Source organism: Bos indicus x Bos taurus, chromosome 13, assembly GCF_003369695.1.
Source record: "Bos indicus x Bos taurus breed Angus x Brahman F1 hybrid chromosome 13, Bos_hybrid_MaternalHap_v2.0, whole genome shotgun sequence".
NCBI classification, from domain to species: Eukaryota; Metazoa; Chordata; class Mammalia; order Artiodactyla; family Bovidae; genus Bos; species Bos indicus x Bos taurus.
This window is the reverse complement of record NC_040088.1, coordinates 71020553-71038113: the sequence shown is the minus strand read 5'-3', so window position 1 is coordinate 71038113 and position 17561 is coordinate 71020553. Positions and strand designations below refer to the sequence as shown.

At 40.6% G+C, this 17561-nt stretch overlaps 1 protein-coding gene across 5 annotated transcripts in view; it reads left to right on the top strand.

The window, feature by feature from the left end:
* USP6NL (USP6 N-terminal like) overlaps positions 1-17561 on the top strand; it is a 135207-nt gene that overhangs the window by 74798 nt on the left and 42848 nt on the right. For 4 of the 5 annotated variants that reach the window (XM_027560198.1, XM_027560201.1, XM_027560199.1 and 1 more), the window contains exons 3-5: positions 7675-7742; positions 9566-9648; positions 17315-17354. In XM_027560198.1, the coding sequence (XP_027415999.1) occupies positions 7675-7742; positions 9566-9648; positions 17315-17354 (191 nt within the window). Of the gene's footprint in view, positions 1-3695; positions 3884-7674; positions 7743-9565; positions 9649-17314; positions 17355-17561 lie in introns of those variants that run through there. The other variant, XM_027560197.1, reaches the window with a different exon arrangement.

The following is a 17561-nucleotide window of genomic DNA, read 5'->3' as shown; positions in this document are numbered from 1 at the left end:
ACACTTATTACAACAATAAAGAAGACTTTATTCAGGGCTGTTCCAAGGAGTGTCAAGAATATCACAATAGGGGAGAAAGATAGGGCTCAACTCCAAGTACAGTAAGGGATTTATCATTAATTCACCAAATGAGGGCTTTGGTGGGTGCAAAGTTACTAAGAGGAGACCTCAGTGACGGGGGAATCTTGCTAAACTTATATAGGATTTTTGGTAGAGACAGGCCAGGGTTACTGGATATCAAGGGTGGAGGAGGAGAAATCTGACCAGATAGCAAAGGTGATGAGGTATCAAGGGTGGGGGGGATTCTTGCTATAGATGGGTGAGGCAGGCTGAAGACAGGATGGAGGCCAAGGTCAAGGCCTAGTAAAGTTTGGACAAGGAGAGAGTCTTTGTCAGAGAAACATTGTTGAGGCAGTAAACTGTGAATCATTGTATTAGTTTCCTGTTGCTGCCTGTCACAAACTTGGTGGCTTAAAGCAACGAAATTGATCCTCCTACTATTCTGGAGGATGTACGTAGTTACACTGGGCTAAAGTCAGGTGTCAGCAGGGCTGATTCCTCGGGGAGACACCAGGGGAGATGCTGGGATGCCTCGAGAAGGGGGGTCAGGTATCCCCTTGTCTTTTTGAGCTTCTGGAGGCTGTCTGCTTTCCTTGGCTCCTGTAAATGTAATTAGACTGGCATCAGATTTCTAATCAGCCAGAAGGTAATGCAGCACTTATTTTCAAAGTTCTGAGGGAAAAAAAAATTTATCATGAGCTTGGAATTCTGTATCTAGACAAACAACTGATTAAGTATGAAGAAAAAATAAAAACGTTTACAGATAGTACAAGGTGTGTTGAGCTGAAGATTGACTCCCCACAACATCCTAATCTCTGGAAGGTGTCAGTTCAGTTCAGTCGCTCAGTTGTGTCCGACTCTTTGCAACCTCATGAACCGCAGCACGCCAGGCCTCCCTGTCCATCACCAGCTCCTGGAGTTCACTCAGACTCACGTCCGTCGAGTCAGTGAAAAGCAAAGGAGAAAAGGAAAGATATAAGCATCTGAATGCAGAGTTCCACAGAATAGCAAGAAGAGATAAGAAAGCCTTCCTTAGTGATCAATGCAAAGAAATAGAGGAAAACTACAGAATAGGAAAGACTAGAGATCTCTTCAGGAAAATTAGAGTTACCAAGGGAACATTTCATGCAAAGATGGGCTCGATAAAGGACAGAAATGGTATGGACCTAACAGAAGCAGAAGATATTAAGAAGAGGTGGCAAGAATACACAGAAGAACTGTACAAAAAAGAGCTTCACAACCCAGATAATCACAATGGTGTGATCACTCACCTAGAGCCAGACATCCTGGAATGTGAAGTCAAGTGGGCCTTAGAAAGCATCACTACGAAGAAAGCTAGTGGAGGTGATGGAATTCCAGTGGAGCTATTTCAAATCCTGAAAGATAATGCTGTGAAAGTGCTGCACTCAATATGCCAGCAAGTTTGGAAAACTCAGCAGTGGCCACAGGACTGGACAAGGTCAGTTTTCATTGCAATCCCAAAGAAAGGCAATGCCAAAGAATGCTCAAACTACCGCACAATTGCGCTCATCTCACATGCTAGTAAAGTAATGCTCAAAATTCTCCAAGCCAGGCTTCAGCGATACGTGAACTGTGAACTTCCTGATGTCCAAGCTGGTTTTAGAAAAGGCAGAGGAACCAGAGATCAAATTGCCAACATCTGCTGGATCATGGAAAAAGCAAGAGAGTTCCAGAAAAACATCTATTTCTGCTTTATTGACTATGCCAAAGCCTTTGACTGTGTGGATCATAATAAACTGTGGAAAATTCTGAAAGAGATGGGAATACCAGACCACCTGACCTGCCTCTTGAGAAATCTGTATGCAGGTCAGAAAGCAACAGTTAAAACTGGACATGGAACAGACTGGTTCCATATAGGAAAAGGAGTACGTCAAGGCTGTATATTGTCACCCTGCTTATTTAACTTACATGCAGGGTACATCATGAGAAACGCTGGACTGGAAGAAGCACAAGCTGGAATCAAGATTGCCGGGAGAAATATCAATAACCTCAGATATGCAGATGACACCACCCTTATGGCAGAAAGTGAAGAGGAACTGAAAAGCCTCTTGATGAAAGTGAAAGTGGAGAGTGAAAAAGTTGGCTTAAAGCTCAACATTCAGAAAATAAAGATCCTGGCATCCAGTCCCATCACTTCATGGGAAATAGATGGGGAAACAGTGTCAGACTTTATTTTTTTGGGCTCCATAATTAGTGCAGATGGTGACTGCAGCCATGAAATTAAAAGAAGCTTACTCCTCGGAAAGTTATGACCAACCTAGATAGCATATTCAAAAGCAGAGACATTACTTTGCCAACAAAGGTCCATCTAGTCAAGGCTATGGTTTTTCCTGTGGTCACGTATGGATGTGAGAGTTGGACTGTAAAGAAGGCTGAGTGCTGAAGAATTGATGCTTTTGAAATGTGGTGTTGGAGAAGACTCTTGAGAGTCCCTTGGACTGCAAGGAGATCCAAGCAGTCCATTCTGAAGGAGATCAGCCCTGGGATTTCTTTGGAAGGAATGATGCTAATGAAACTGCAGTACTTTGGCCACCTCATGTGAAGAGTTGACTCATTGGAAAAGACTCTGATGCTGGGAGGGATTGGGGGCAGGAGGCGAAGGGGACGACAGAGGATGAGATGGCTGGATGGTGAGGATGTACCTAATATGTCAAAAGGGATTTTCGAATGGGAAGCTGATCTGGATCATGAAGGTGGGCACAGTGTCATCACAGGAACCTTATGAGAAGAGGACAAAAAGGTCAGAGGAGGGAGGAGATTTGAGGATGGCGGCAAGAGGTTGGAGTGATGTGAAGGAAGGGGCCTGGAGCCAAGGAAAGCAGGCACCCTCCAGAAGCTCAAAAGACAAGGGGACACTTGCCGCCCCGCACCCCCACGTCCTGGTTTATGATTTGGACTTTCAACCCTCTCCCTGAGCTTCTTACAACTGGCTTAAGCTTAAGTGTAAGTTAAGTTTGATTGTAAACTTAATTCATTAGTGTAATTAATGTGCATAAGCATGGCTTTGACATGGCTGCCATGTTTGCAAAGTAGTTTCCATATTGTAGGTCCCAACTCACTTTTTAAAAAAGAAAGAAGGACACAATGAAGGGCAGAAGGCGAGACTCTGCACTTCACAGTGCTGCCCTGCAGTAGTTACGCATATTGTATCATGAAACTTTTATTTCACTTGTAGTGTGTGCTGTGTGAAATATTTCCCAAACCGTCGAGAATTTAGTATGTATTTGCTTAGTGTCTGAAACGGGCTGAAGCTTTTTAAAAAGTATCATTAAAATTGTTATAAAATGTACTTGAGTATTCATACTTAGATTTAGTTTGTTTTAAATAAAAATTTTCTTTGTTGCTCCAAGACAAGTTTTGATAAAAGTAGTAAGAATGTGGCTGGTTTTGAAGCTCAAGATTAAGGCTTATTCAAAGCCCCTGTTTGTTACCAGCTGGAATGCTGGGTGTAGGCTGGTGTGGCTCATACTTGGGATGGAGCCTGAGAGGCATGTTTTTACCCTCAACAAACATCATCTTTGTTTGGGTATCTGTAGTCTGTGTAACCACAGCAAGGTCTTTTATTCTCCCTAGAATATATCTCAAACCTTTTCTTTCTTGTGTTTGTTTCACAAATAGTTTAAAGCAGAGCTGCCTTCCACTCTTCTGTTTCAGTTTGTTGCAGAATGTGTGAGGGGCCGCCTAACACTGCTGGTGTACTTGTAGCTGGAGAGCAGGAATGGAATCTTGTATAGATAAATTTACTCTATGAGGACTGAAGCTGTTGTTAATTCCCAGGGCCAGACTGGTTATCTAACAAAGGGTAAAGTACTTTTTATGTTAAAATATATATTTATTTAACATTCATCTGTCAAAATGTATACTAGGAAAAATGGTCTGTCAATTTTGTGTCATTGGATTGAATTTAAAATTTAAAACCTTTGAGTGAATTGTTCATTACAGTCTGGGGCTATTACAGTTCAGGTGGATGCTTGATTCTTAAAAGTTCTTATGATTACATGGAATTAGAGGTGTTCTTAAAATGCTGTCGTTATTTTCTTCTGTACACTTGTGCCCCGAGATGTTTTATATGTACTTGAGTTTTTAATCCAAATGTCTTTCGATCTTTAACTGCTTAAAATGTGCCTCTTATACTTTGAGACGTTCTTATATTAGATGGAAAGTCAATTAGAGTAATTTGTTTGCATTTGAGCTGACTACTCTGGTAGTTCTGTTGTTTGATGACTGGTGGTGTAAGTGCCCGGGACCACTGCTGCTGTTTAATGGTCGCCTGAAGTCGGGGCACACTTGCAGGCACAAGACGGCTGCCGTGCCCTCTGTGGTCAGTGTTTTTAGGGCAAACTCTTTGTTCTGCAGTGGAATTTCTAAATAAGCAATCAGAACAAAACCATAGGGATTATTCTATTATAATTCTTAATAAACTTCTCAACTGTAGATAAGACAGTGTGCAGCATAATTTAACTTCAGTGAATTCTGCATAAGGACACTACTTTCTGGAAAGATGATTGCCTTAAATGATGTCTCTAAACTGAGTGTCGGGAAAGATTGGCATTTCCATTTAGTCTCTTCAAAGAAGCAGGTTTGGCTATATTTTATAAGATAAGTTTGACTTTAAATCTGTTCTCTTTTACATTTATTAATACCACAGATTTTTCTCCTCATGGGGAAATAACAAGAGCTTTCTAAAGGAATTTAAGACTAGCACTTACTTGATTCAGAATCAGCTGCGCTAATCATTTTGGTCATTTTTCTTTCATAACATTAGAACACAGCTTCATCCAGTTCCAGTACAGCCTCTATTATTGGCTAGGTTTTCCTTTCTAGAAATTTCTAGACTGGAGATGGATCCATGTAAAGCATAGTATCTTACAGCCACAAAGATGTTTTCTTGGGATATTTTGTATCTTCATTTCCCAGCTCTATACTGTTCCCAGTTCTTACCTTTATACTTTTATTAAACTTTTCATTGTTAAGCTAGAAATATAGTTGAGATTCCTAGGACTAGTAGCAGAAATAAGGGACTGGTATAAAATACGTCCGAGAAAGCCCTCATTTATTGAATTTTGCCCAGTCACCATAGAAATTCATGCTTAGCTGTTCTGATAATGGAAATGGAATTTACTGTGTGGTCAGGGTTCCTAGTTTGAGTTTATTTTCTGTTCATTTGCTTCCCCTGCCCTTTTGGTGGGTATATGAATGCAATGGGTTAAAACTGGGTAAAGGAAGAGGGAGAAAGGAGTTGAGGAAGGTTCCTAAGTCTAAAATAAGATAATTCATATGTGTATAATTGAGCTGAGTATCCCAGACTTCTGAGTGCATCCTGTGTGTGCCAAGTCGCTTCAGTCATATCCAACTCTTTGCGACCCTATGGGCTTAGCTGGCCAGGCTTCTCTGCCCATAGGATTCTCCAGGGAAGAATACTGGAGTGGGTTGCCATGCCCTCCTTCAGGGGATCTTCTTGACCCAGGGATCAAACCTGCATCTCTTAGGTCTCCTGCACTGGCAGGTGGATTCTTTACCACTGGTGCCACCTGGGATGCATTAGTTTACTGAAAACCATTTTATTGGACCATTGTGTTATTTATTCACATTTCCCGCAAAGGTTCTCAATTGACACTTTGAGAAAAGCGGTGGCATAAACACTTTTTCCCCCAAATAAGCTTTAAGAAATTGACAGACTTCTGTTTTGCTGTTTTTACTATTATAAACAACCTTGTGATTATCTCCTTGTCATAAATTCCTAGAGGTGGAACTGTTGGGTAAAGGAGATGCCTGTTTTGAAGATTTTTGATATGTTTTATCAAGATGCTTTCCAGAAAGAGTTGATACATTTGTGAGTCCACCGAGTGTCAGTGAGGGCACATCGCCCCACACTGTATCGAGACTGAGTAATATTGGTGCGTTTTGGGGTCAGTCTGAGATAGGTGCAAAGTGGTATTTTAAAACTTGCATTTCTTTAGTTTCTAATGACTTGATTCCCCCTGGCCCCGCCCTGCATGTCTTGGCTTTTAAAATTAGCTTTTATTTTTGTCAGAACTTTACTTGGTGTAAAGATTTAGGATCTGTAAAACTTACTTTGAAAAATAAGCTCACTTCCACACGCTTCCCCACCAGGCTGCCCACCCATAGAAGTAACTGCTCTCCAGTCCCAGCTGATTGATTTTCTATTTACTTCCAAAGCACTAGATAACATGCCTATATTACCACTTCCTGTTCTGCAGATTTAGTCATTATCTCATGATTTCCTGCTTTGGAGGGCGAGGATGGCTTCCCCGCACTCAGCCTCTTACATACACACATGCCTCCCTTCAACTCTTAGGAACTTGGCTTCTTCAGTCAACTACTTGTTTTCAACCCCACCCTCACCTCTTTGGAACCTCCATTGCTGTGCCCCTGAGGGCCAGGATTTAAAGAACCCCATGTTGTCAGTTTAGTGGGGTTTTAGGAGGAATGGATATAAAAGTGTGTGTCCCATCTGCCATATTTCACTGGACATCCTTTTTTGTGTCTTTCAGTGATCATTTAATAGAGTAATGGTTAAAATTATGGGCTGTAGATTCAATATCCTCTGAATCCTGTTGTTGCTGTTTACTAGCTGTGTGACCTTAGACAAGTCGGTTAAAATCTTTAAACCCTGTTTTTTGTTTTCTTTTTTTTTTTTTCATCTGTGTAATAGAATTAACAGGATAAAGCCCGGAATTAAGTGTGATAAGGCATGTAAGATCACTGCTGGCAGGATCTTACTGTCTGCCGGGCGCTTCCTGAGAACAGGTTTGTCTCTGCTGTTGTTGCTTCTGTGAGTTTCTTGCTCATGACCTTTGCCCAGTTTCCACTGGAATGCTTGTTTTCCGTCTTGACCAGAGGTGCCTTTTATATATAGCTGGTCATTGATCTTTTAATTTATGGGACTTGGGTGTGTAATCATATCCATACTATTTCATATTTTGATCTCTAATCATTGTCAGACTTACGTTTTTGAAAGATAACATGATGGGTAATGAGAAAGAAGGGTGTGTGTTGTGGTAAAACTGCGCATTATGATAATAGTTGGGACAGTTGATAAGGGGGACCTCAGGCTAAATGTAAAGAAATGATTATATTCATCATGTCAGAGAAATATATTTTTAAAACCCTTAAACTCTATCTTGCATTAGTTTATTTTGTGAGTAAATTACTTAAATTTTTAAAAGCCTTCTTGAATGCTCTTCTCATCACCTACCCAAGTGGATTTCATCTGAAAACTTAGAACTCTCATTTCCAGTTTCTACTTTAATTCTTATTTCTGTGAAATTAGATCCAAATATAACTCTTGAGGGATAAGATTTACATATCCCCTAACTTAATGCTGTGTTAACAGATTTGCTTTCTTTTGAGGGTGGTATGTAACATCAAAATAGTAGATATGTAGATATTTCAAAGTTACAGTTATGGATACTTAACTCACCCTTGTAAGTTTATTTGATTTTTGCTGATTTGTCATTTTAGGCAGCATCAATTTATTGTTTTATTTTCACTTGTTTTGTCTTAGTTTTATGATTAATTAATTTTATAAATCTTTAAACAACAGTTCACTGAAATTTGGTCTCTCCACAGATTCAAACCAGGATGTAGCACTTAAACTTGCCCAGGAGCGAGCCGAAATAGTTGCTAAATATGACAGAGTAAGTATTCATCATTACTCTTTAATTAATTTCTATTTTCAAAAATATAAATAGAAGAGGATTTGCTTTTTGGAGGGCTTAAATTACAGTGGCAGTTTGTTTATTTCCTATGACTGTTGAAGTCATCTAATTTCTCTGGCTTTGCCTCCATAGTTTCTCTCCCTCCGTCCCTCTTCTCCAGCCACGCTGGTCGCCTGTTATTCTTCCAGGCTTGCTCCTGTCTCAGGGCCTTCGCACAGGCTGTTTCTTCTGCCTGGAGCACTTGTGTGCTGGATACCCTCGTGCCCTTTCGCCTCCTCTTTCTCTTTGCCCCGATGCTGCCTCTTAGTGAACTCTTCTCTGACCACACTGTTGAATATCCCCCTCCATCCTCTGGCTCTCTCTGTCCCCTTTCTCTCCTTTATTTTTCACCATAGCTTTTAAAATGTCAGCATACTTTTTATTACATTTTGTTGCCTGCTCGCCTTCCTAGAATGTGAACTCTCTGAGGGTAAGAATTTCTCTTGTTTGATTTGCTTTTGTATCCTAAATACCTACAACAGTTCTGGCTCATAGTAGGTATTCAATAAATGTTTTGATTACATTAGTATATAGAGTTAAATACCTATTTTATTTAATTGATATGTGATATTGAAAGTAGAAAACATGGATCTGAAATTTGAATTGGTACATGAAGTATAATCTCTAGCTTTTTATCCTCAAGTTAGTTGTGGAATCTGGTTTTTGATGCCCCAGAATATCACAGTTGTTGACAATTTACATATGTCCTTATTAGTACCTTTTATCTCTTGAGATCTATAATGAGTTGTAGCTGTGATCTATAAATGTCATGTTTTATATTTATATTGGTTGCATGTAGTTTTGTGTCTGTTGTTTTTGATGATTTGTGAGAATAACAGGAACATGAAATTATAGAAGGCCATCTGGACTGTGCCCTACAGGAACATGCAGGCAGGGCTCAACTTAACAATCTGTTCCCAGAGTTTGTTTTTAAGTTGCTTGTTTGAAACATCAGACACAGTTTCCTATTATTATGACTAGGTTTTAGCATACTCTGCAAGAAACCTAGTTAATTTATTTAACTATTTAACTAATTTAAAATGAATAGAACCATCATTCATTCATGCTTGTGTGCATTTTTTTCCTGCAGTTAACACTAAGTGACCAGGTCAGATATCATGCTAGGCCTTGGGGAATCACTGTACAAATAAGAGTTACAGGGATGCTTTGCCCACAAGGTTCTCACGTTTGTGGAGTAGAGCGAGTGAGCTGACTGGCTGTTGTAAATACCCTCAGGTGGAGATTCCATGAGACGGTCAGGTACAGAGTGTGAAGTGTGAGGGATGGAATAGACCCTTCTGGGGCTCCTGCTCTCATCAGTGCTGGTGTTCACAGCTCAAGAGGGGATTGTGATGGGCAGTGGGCTGAGGACAGAGCGCTGGGCCCACCGGCACTCAGGAAGGACCCAGGAGGAAGCCAGCGCGGAATAGTAGGGCAGGGATGGGAGAGCCAGGACATGGTGGTGTCGTGAGGTTGCGTGAGCAGCACTGATGAGTGCACCCAAACAGTTCACTCGATGAGGAGGCTGGAGTGTCCATGGATCTGATGGAGGGAGGCCGTTTTGACCTTGGGAAGGATAGTATTAGGGCCAGTGGAGGAGGGAAGTGGGGAAGAAGAGAGGCAAAGTAGGTGGTCCGCTTTTCTGAGAAGTTAGGATGAAAAGGCGAGACATAGTTTTTTCTAACCCTTGTTTTTTGGTCTTTTAAAGAAATTATTCAGTTTTATATATTCCCAGTAACACTTTTCTTTGTCCCCTTCTATAGGGACGAGAAGGTGCAGAGATTGAACCTTGGGAAGATGCTGATTACCTTGTTTACAAAGTCACGGATAGATTTGGCTTCTTACAGTAAGTTGCATAGTTTGAAAGCTGACTTTTAAAATTATGTTTCTATGGTCACCTATTGCATTTATTTTCTTTGTTTTTAATAGCATTGCTGTGATTAAGACTCTAGGATTAGTCCTGCAGCCTGCTTTTCTTCTTTTTTTTTTTCTTAAGTTCCTGGCATTTTTTACCCTCAATGATTGAAATTGAACTATAGCTAAGAATATAATCCTTAATATTCATTGTGTTTTAAGAAGAACATTAAGTGGAATAAATGAGTTGTATTAATAATTTAGCAGAATTAAATGGAAATCAATAACAACTTGTATTTTGAAAATAATTATAAGGCATTTTATTTTATATAAGTGCATTTAAAAAATAATTAGCAGTCAGAACGTCAGTGTTATGCAGCCTAAAAATGAGCAATGGAATGAAATGCCATTGATCTTTCTTACGGTTGGAAGTGTATTTGTGTTATTGCTTCTCAAAATTAATTCCATTTATCCTGAATTTGTTGTACAAAGAGTTGAGAAAGGTCTGGAGCACTATAAAGTAGTTAGAGTGGTTTTGACCCTTGTCCTGCACTGATAGGAGTCTGCGGGTTCTGGTTCCAGCTTTGTTTAGATTGCCAGGCTAGGGACTCTGCTACATCTCTATAGTTCGTTTGGTTCCATACAATTTATTAATTACCTTTGCCACTTATTCACATTTTCCCCAGTCTCATTTGTTATGAAGAAGAAAAAGCCAGGGATTTTTATTTTATGACACATGATGACATTTTGAAGAAAAAATAAAATTTCTTAGGAGGTTCCTAGGAGTAACTTTATAGTACTCAGACCTTCTTTTTCCTTTCTGTTCAGTTTTCTTGCATTTAGAAAATATTTTGTTGTATCATGTTTTTCTCAGGGTCTCTCAAGCAAACAGAAACTGTTCTGGGAGTTAGACAATGTGTGCTGTTCTTCTGGCTTTGCTGGTCTCAGTTAACCATTTCACGCCTTATCTGTGAAACAGAAATCATTAACTGCCTGCATACTTAGGGCTACTTGAAGCTTTGAAGAAATAAAATGACAGAATGCTACCTACGGGTCTAGACAAACCTCAGGTGTTATTATGCTACCTAATGATATCAGCATATCCAAAATGTTCTCCTGAGTAGTTGCAATTAGAAGACTTTGAATTTCAACAGACCAACGAGAGCAGTCTTTATGATGAAAATACTATTCTTAAAGGAAAGCCCCACTTTCACTTTTTTATAAGTAAAGCAGACTTGGCCACAAATGAGGCAGGAGGTGATTTTTACCCTTGTGTGGGTTCATGTGCGATTCTGAGGTGTGTGAATGCTGTTTGAAGGACACTTTGAGCATTGGGCACCATAAGATCACTGGGTCCCCAAATTTCCTGCATGTTAGAATTAGCCGGAGAATGTTTGTTTGTTTAAATAGATTTCTGGGTTCTATCTCAGATTTTGATTCACAAGGTAGGCTACAACTCAGCTGATTTTTGACCTCTCCAAGTATTTGTGATGGCAGTGAACCACTCTAAAAGATGTTTTTATGAAAAAAATGGTCTAATACAGTACAAAATAACATGAAAAGGGCTTCCCTGGTAGCTCAGAAGGTAGAAGAATCTGCCTGCAATGCGGGAGACCTGGGTTTGATCCCTGGGTCGGGAAGGTCGCCTGGAGAAGGGATGGCAACTATCTTGCTGTATCTCACTGTGCATACTGTTCGCTGAACCCAGGATAGGCAAGGCATGAGCTAAGAGGCTGTAAGAAGACTCGAGGAGCCGTAGGAACTGCAGACACATTTATTCTCCCCTCTCATGGTTGATGCAACAGACATAGCATAACCTAACACAACACAACCTCTCTCCTGGCTGACGCAGCAGCCATAGCAGCAGACACGCTATATTCTCCCCTCTCATGGCGGACCCAACGGACGCAGCCATGACACAGCACTAAATGCTGCTGCTTCCTAGCTCATGTATGCATACAGTACCTCCTGACGTGCATGTTCAGTGCTATAAATGATCTCAGCTGTTACATAGTCATTATTTACAAAACATTGGGCGAGAGAGCCTGAACATGCCATCTTGGCTACTTTGCTGTCTCCCCACAGCAACCCAGTCCAGTATTCTTACCTGGAGAATTCCATGGACAGAGGAGACTGGCAGCCTACAGTCCGTGGGGTCACAAAGAGTTGAACGTGACTGAGCAATTAACACTGACACATATGAAAACCTCTTACATTACAAAAGGGCCTGGGAGTTACCTACTAGGTTCTGGCCCAGAAGCCTAACCTGTATTTGGCAATCTAAAAATCACGCTCAGTTATTCCAGATTTGTTTTCACTTCTGTGCTCAGGTCCATTTGTCTGTAGTGGGAAATAGACCAGTGATTTACCTTAATAATATTAGCTTATATTTATTGAGCACTTACTGTGTGCTGGGCACTGTTCTAAGCTGTTTACGTGGATTATTCCTTTCTAAACCTGTTAGACATAGGTACTCTTTTTATCTTTCTTAAGATGAACGGAAGCATGGAGAGGTCAAACAGCTTGCCCAGGTTCTGCTTGCAATAAATGTCAGCTCCGAGGAACTGACTTCGGCAGCTCACGGCAGAGCCTGAGTTCGGAACTTCTGCGTTCTACTGCCTGTTACTATTACTCCTCTGTAGTTTTAATAAGAGAAACATCAGTGAAGCTCTTTGAAATGCCTGGAGAAAATTAAAGGGGAAAAGAAGAATCCCTAAGAAGGGGGCCTGTTTGAAATGATTCCTCTCCTGAGATGGACGCTTAGATAGTGGTGAGCTCACCCAGTCTTTGGAAACAAGGCCGAACCAGTTTTCTGGCCAGCCCACTGAATTTTTTATTTACTCTGTGATGCAAACCTAAAGCAGGCCTTACGAAGGAAAATGATGAACACAGAAACGGGGTTTAGTGTGATGTTGTGCTTTATGGAATTTCACACAAGTATTGATTTTTGGTACAGCGCCTCGTTTCAGTGAGACGCTGTTCCGAGGTTGCTGCTGGTGCCTCTGGTCACTGGTCACTGTAAGCTGGGTTTTTCTGTGCTACTGAGTAAGGCCACCTGGCGCAGGCGTCTAGACCTCGCTCCCTCTCAGACCTCCATCAAAAGAGCGCTTCTTGCTGCTGTTTTAATTCTTTGTAGTTTTTTATTGGTTCTATGGTAAACATGGGTTTTAAGTGTCAATATCAATAAAATGGTACAAAGTAACTTTGTAGCCTTCTCTGAAGGCTGCTGACTTCATGTATAATGACAGTTTTTGTAAGTTAAATTACTTGTTATATGTGAAGAAGGATGACCATAATTAACAAACACGGCACAGGACTAACTTGGTTTTATAGCAGATTTCACAATAAATATAAAAACTGTTGGCAAACCAGCCTGGCTTGCTGGTGGAACAGGGTCATCTTTGTTTAGTATGCAGAAATGGGAAGCTGTCCCCAGCTATGTGCCTGTGATGCATCTGGAGAGTGGAGAAGTCCAGCTTTTTTAAGAACTTAGAGAACTTTCAGCATTTGAACTTTCAACTTTTTTTTTTTTTCAAAAATAGTCACTGCTCAACAAAGAATGCTTGGTATTTGGATAATGATAGATAATGCTTTTAGGCCACAAGTTATTAATAGAAGAATTACAAGGAAACTTTTACAGAAAAAGATAATACCAAGCCTCAGATTTTCAACCACTTCTTAAAAACATGCATACATTGTCTGAAGTTTAGTATGCTGCTGCTTCTGCTGCTAAGTTGCTTCAGTCATGTCTGACTCTCTGCGACCCCATAGACGGCAGCCCACCAGGTTCCCCTGTCCCTGGGATAACTATAAATACTTGAAATCCAGACTAATGGTGTTTTTGTTCAAGAGTATCTGTTTTAATGACAGGGCCTTGAGGAGAACTTCTACCCATCCAATAATTTTGACTAATTTTGACTAGTGTTAATCTAAGACAAAATTTGCTACAAAATCTGAAGTGAAATTTAGTCAGTATATTGAGCTAACTGATTTTAACAAGTTAGTTAACTTTTATGTTTCCAAATGAAACTTTATCTCATCAGTTCAGTTCAGTCACTGAGTTGTGTCTGACTCTTCACGACCCCATGAATCGCAGCATGCCAGGCCTCCCTGTCCATCACCAACTCCCGGAGTTCACTCAGACTCATGTCCATCGAGTCAGTGATGCCATCCAGCCGTCTCATCCTCTGTCGTCCCCTTCTCTTCCTGCCCCCAATCCCTCCCAGCATCAGAGTCTTTTCCAATGAGTCAACTCCTTGCGTGAGGTGGCCAAAGTACTGGAGTTTCATAGTTACAGAAATACTCAACCTGAACTATTGAAAAACCACAAGTACATACAATGTAATTAGTAATTCCTTTAAGCTTACTAACAGATTGAAAAAACAAATAGATCCAGGTAAGGTGATCTGTGAACTTCCAGATGTTCAAGCTGGTTTTAGAAAAGGCAGAGAAACCAGAGATCAAATTGCCAACATCTGCTGGATCTTGGAAAAAGCAAGAGAGTTCCAGAAAACATCTATTTCTGCTTTATTGACTATGCCAAAGCCTTTGACTGTGTGGATCACAATCAACTGTGGAAAATTCTGAAAGAGATGGGAATACCAGACCACCTGACCTGGCTCTTGAGAAACCTATATGCAGGTCAGAAAGCAACAGTTAGAGCTGGACATGGAACAACTGACTGGTTCCAAAGAGGAAAAGGAGTATGTCAAGGCTGTATATTGTCACCCTGCTTATTGAACTTATATGCAGAATACAAATCACAGGGCAGTATCACATTGCTCCTGTTAGAATGGATATCATCAAAGAGACAAGAAGTAAGTTTTGCCAAAGATGTGGGGAAAAGAGAACCCTTGCCCACTATTGGTGGAAATCGATACAGTTGCTATGAAAAATAGTACGGAGGTTTCTCAAAAAAATTGAACATAGTACTGCCATATGATCCAGCAACTTTAACTTTTGAATATGTATCTGAAAGAAATGAAAACACGAACTCAGAAATATATCTGCATCCACTGTGTTCATTGCAGCATTATTCTCAGTAGCCAAGACACAGAAAGAACCTAAATGTCCATCAACTGATAAATGGAAATGTGATGTTTATCCACAGTGGAATATTATTCACCCATAAAAGAAGGAAATTCTACCACAACAAATTTTAGCAACAACAGAGATAAACCCTGATGGAACTCTACTACGTGAAATAAGTCAGAGAAAGACAAATGCTCACTTGTATGTGAAATCTAAAAACAGAAAAACCCAAACTCATCCATACAGAGAACATATTGGTGGTTGCCAGAGGTGGATTCATTCTTTAGGCTCTGCCTGATGCAGACCACGTAGCCTGAGCAGATGGTTCCCATCTTTCCATAGACACATGCAATGCTTGGTTCTGGTTCAGTGTTGACAGCAGGCACAGTTAGGCCTGTTAGTCTTGTCTAGTGATTGGGAGGACCCTGAAGAACTTGACCTGTGGTGGCAGCCAGAGATGGCACTTCATTTGCAGTTAGGAATGTTCACTGTTAGGATATGCTCAAGTCAGCCACACAGAAGGTTGCTCTTGCCCAGGGCAGCCCACTCACCCAAGAGATCCCAGTCTTGGTGCACCCAGAGCTTGCCAGATGTCCTTATTCTTTCAAGATGGCCCTGCTGACCCCATCACTTGACAAGTATGTTCCAGTGATGTCCACAGGCCGCCTTCCGCTAGTCAGTGAAGAATGGATGCGTGCCATTCATACAGCACTGACCCCAGTAATCAGATCACAAATTAGCAGGGAAAGTTAGACTAAGAGCATAACAAAAGCTATTTTCAAAAGGAAAAGATGAGTAGCCACTTATAAAAAAGCAACTTATATTTATCTTCAAAATTTCTTTTCTTGAGAATTGATTTCTTAGCCTGTTTTTCATACACTCTTGCGCAATTTGAATATAGATACAAATCTAAGTTTGAACCCACTGGGTTAGATAATACTAAGCATCTCTGTATTAGGGTAAGTGATGGTGACTGAGTGAAAATGTTAGTTTTCTTATCTGTGAAATGAGGGGTTGTACTAGCTTTCTGAGATCTCTTCAGCTCTTAACATTTTGTGGTCAGTTTTGTTGCTATAGCTTTATGCTTTATCTAAGAACTCTTCAGAGTAGCAAAAGAATGCTTTTGAAAACATTGGACTCTTGTATACTAATGTGCTGTGTTCTTAAAAGTGTTACTATCTGGTATGAAGAGAAAGGCAAAAATATGTATAATCTTGTCAAAACCAGACTTCCCTGGTGGCTCAGATGGTAAAGAATCTGCCTGCAATGCAGGAGACCTGGGTTTGATCCCTGTGTTGGGAAGATCCCCTGGAGAAGGGAACGGCTACCCACACCAGTATTCTGGCCTGGAGAATTCCATAGACAGAGGAGCCTGGCAGGCTACAGTCCATGGGGTCACAAAGAGTCGGACGTGACTGAGTGACTTCCACTCATTTGTCAAAACATCAGTACCACTGATAGAACAACTCAAAGCACATAACACTGTTTATAGATAGTACAAATAGTTGTTTTTACATTACTGACAGTTAATACAAGTCTCTGAATGTTTGATATTGAAGGTGATGTCACAAAATTACTGTATCAGAGAAATGGATTTGATCTTTCATTGGACATTAAAAAGTTATTCTTTTTGAAGTTTTGACAAACGAGGCTTTGCCTGTTTACAGAGTAAAAGTTTTAAGTTTTCTTTTTAATTCTTAAATCTATGGGAGGCAGTTTTATTTCCTTATACTAATTGTTTTGAACACTCATTTGTTACGGGCTACAGTTTGAGACAGAGAGTGGAGGTGATGGTCTTGGGTAGAGGTTGGCAAATGATGGCCTGTGGGCCAAATCCAGCTCTCCACCTGTTTTTGTAAACGTTTTATGGGATCTAACCCACACCTGGTTTACATGCTGTCAGCATCTGCTTTCACAGTATGACATCAGAGTTGAGTAATTACGAAAAAGACTGTATGGTCCACAAAGCCTAAAATATTTGCTGTTTCAGTATTTACCTTTGCAGGAAAGGGTTGTTGACCCCTGGACTAGAGCAGTCTTGTCCAGTGGAACTTTCTGCAGCGTTTGTGGAAGTGTTCTCACTGTATCCATACTGTTCAGTGTGGTAGCTGAGTTATGGCTTGTGAGGCTGATGACTGAACTTTTAATTTGACTTCATTTTATTTGACATTTAAAATTAAACAGCCACCTGTGGCTAAAGATGACGAGATTGGGCAGAGTGGGCCTAGAGATGTGAAGACAGGAGATGTGGTTTCAGAATGTTGTTATTTAAGTCTCTCAGTCATGTGCGACTCTTGCGACCCCATCGACTGTAGCGCTCCAGGCTCCTCTGTCCTTGGGACTCTCCAGGCAAAAATACTGGAGTGGGGTTGCCATTCCCTTCTCTAGGGGATCAAACCTGTGTCTCCTGCATTGGCAAGCAGATTCTTTAACACTGAGCCACCTGGGAAACCTGTTTACAGAATAGCTCATTGTTTCATGTTGAATGTGGTGGAATGGAAGCTTACATAACTCTTGTGATGACAGGTCGATGGTTGGACATCATGTGTACCTACAGATTTATAATTTTTTAAAAAAAAATTTGCCCTGATTTCAACTGTTTCACACCCACTGTTTTTCCTTTGCAGTGAGGAGGAGCTCCCATATCACAATGCAGCTATGGAACGGGTAAGTCCAGTTCTGTGTTCATTTTTCATTGCTGAGGAATTACATTCCTCAGAGAAAGAAAAGGTGCCACTTCTGTGATTGAGGGTGCCTTTATTACCTGTCAGTGCTGCTGTCAGCATCAAAATGTGACCCTCCAAATATCACTGTAAGAAAATAGTTAAATTAATGGTGAAACAACTTTAGATTTTATGGAACTTCTGTAGGTAC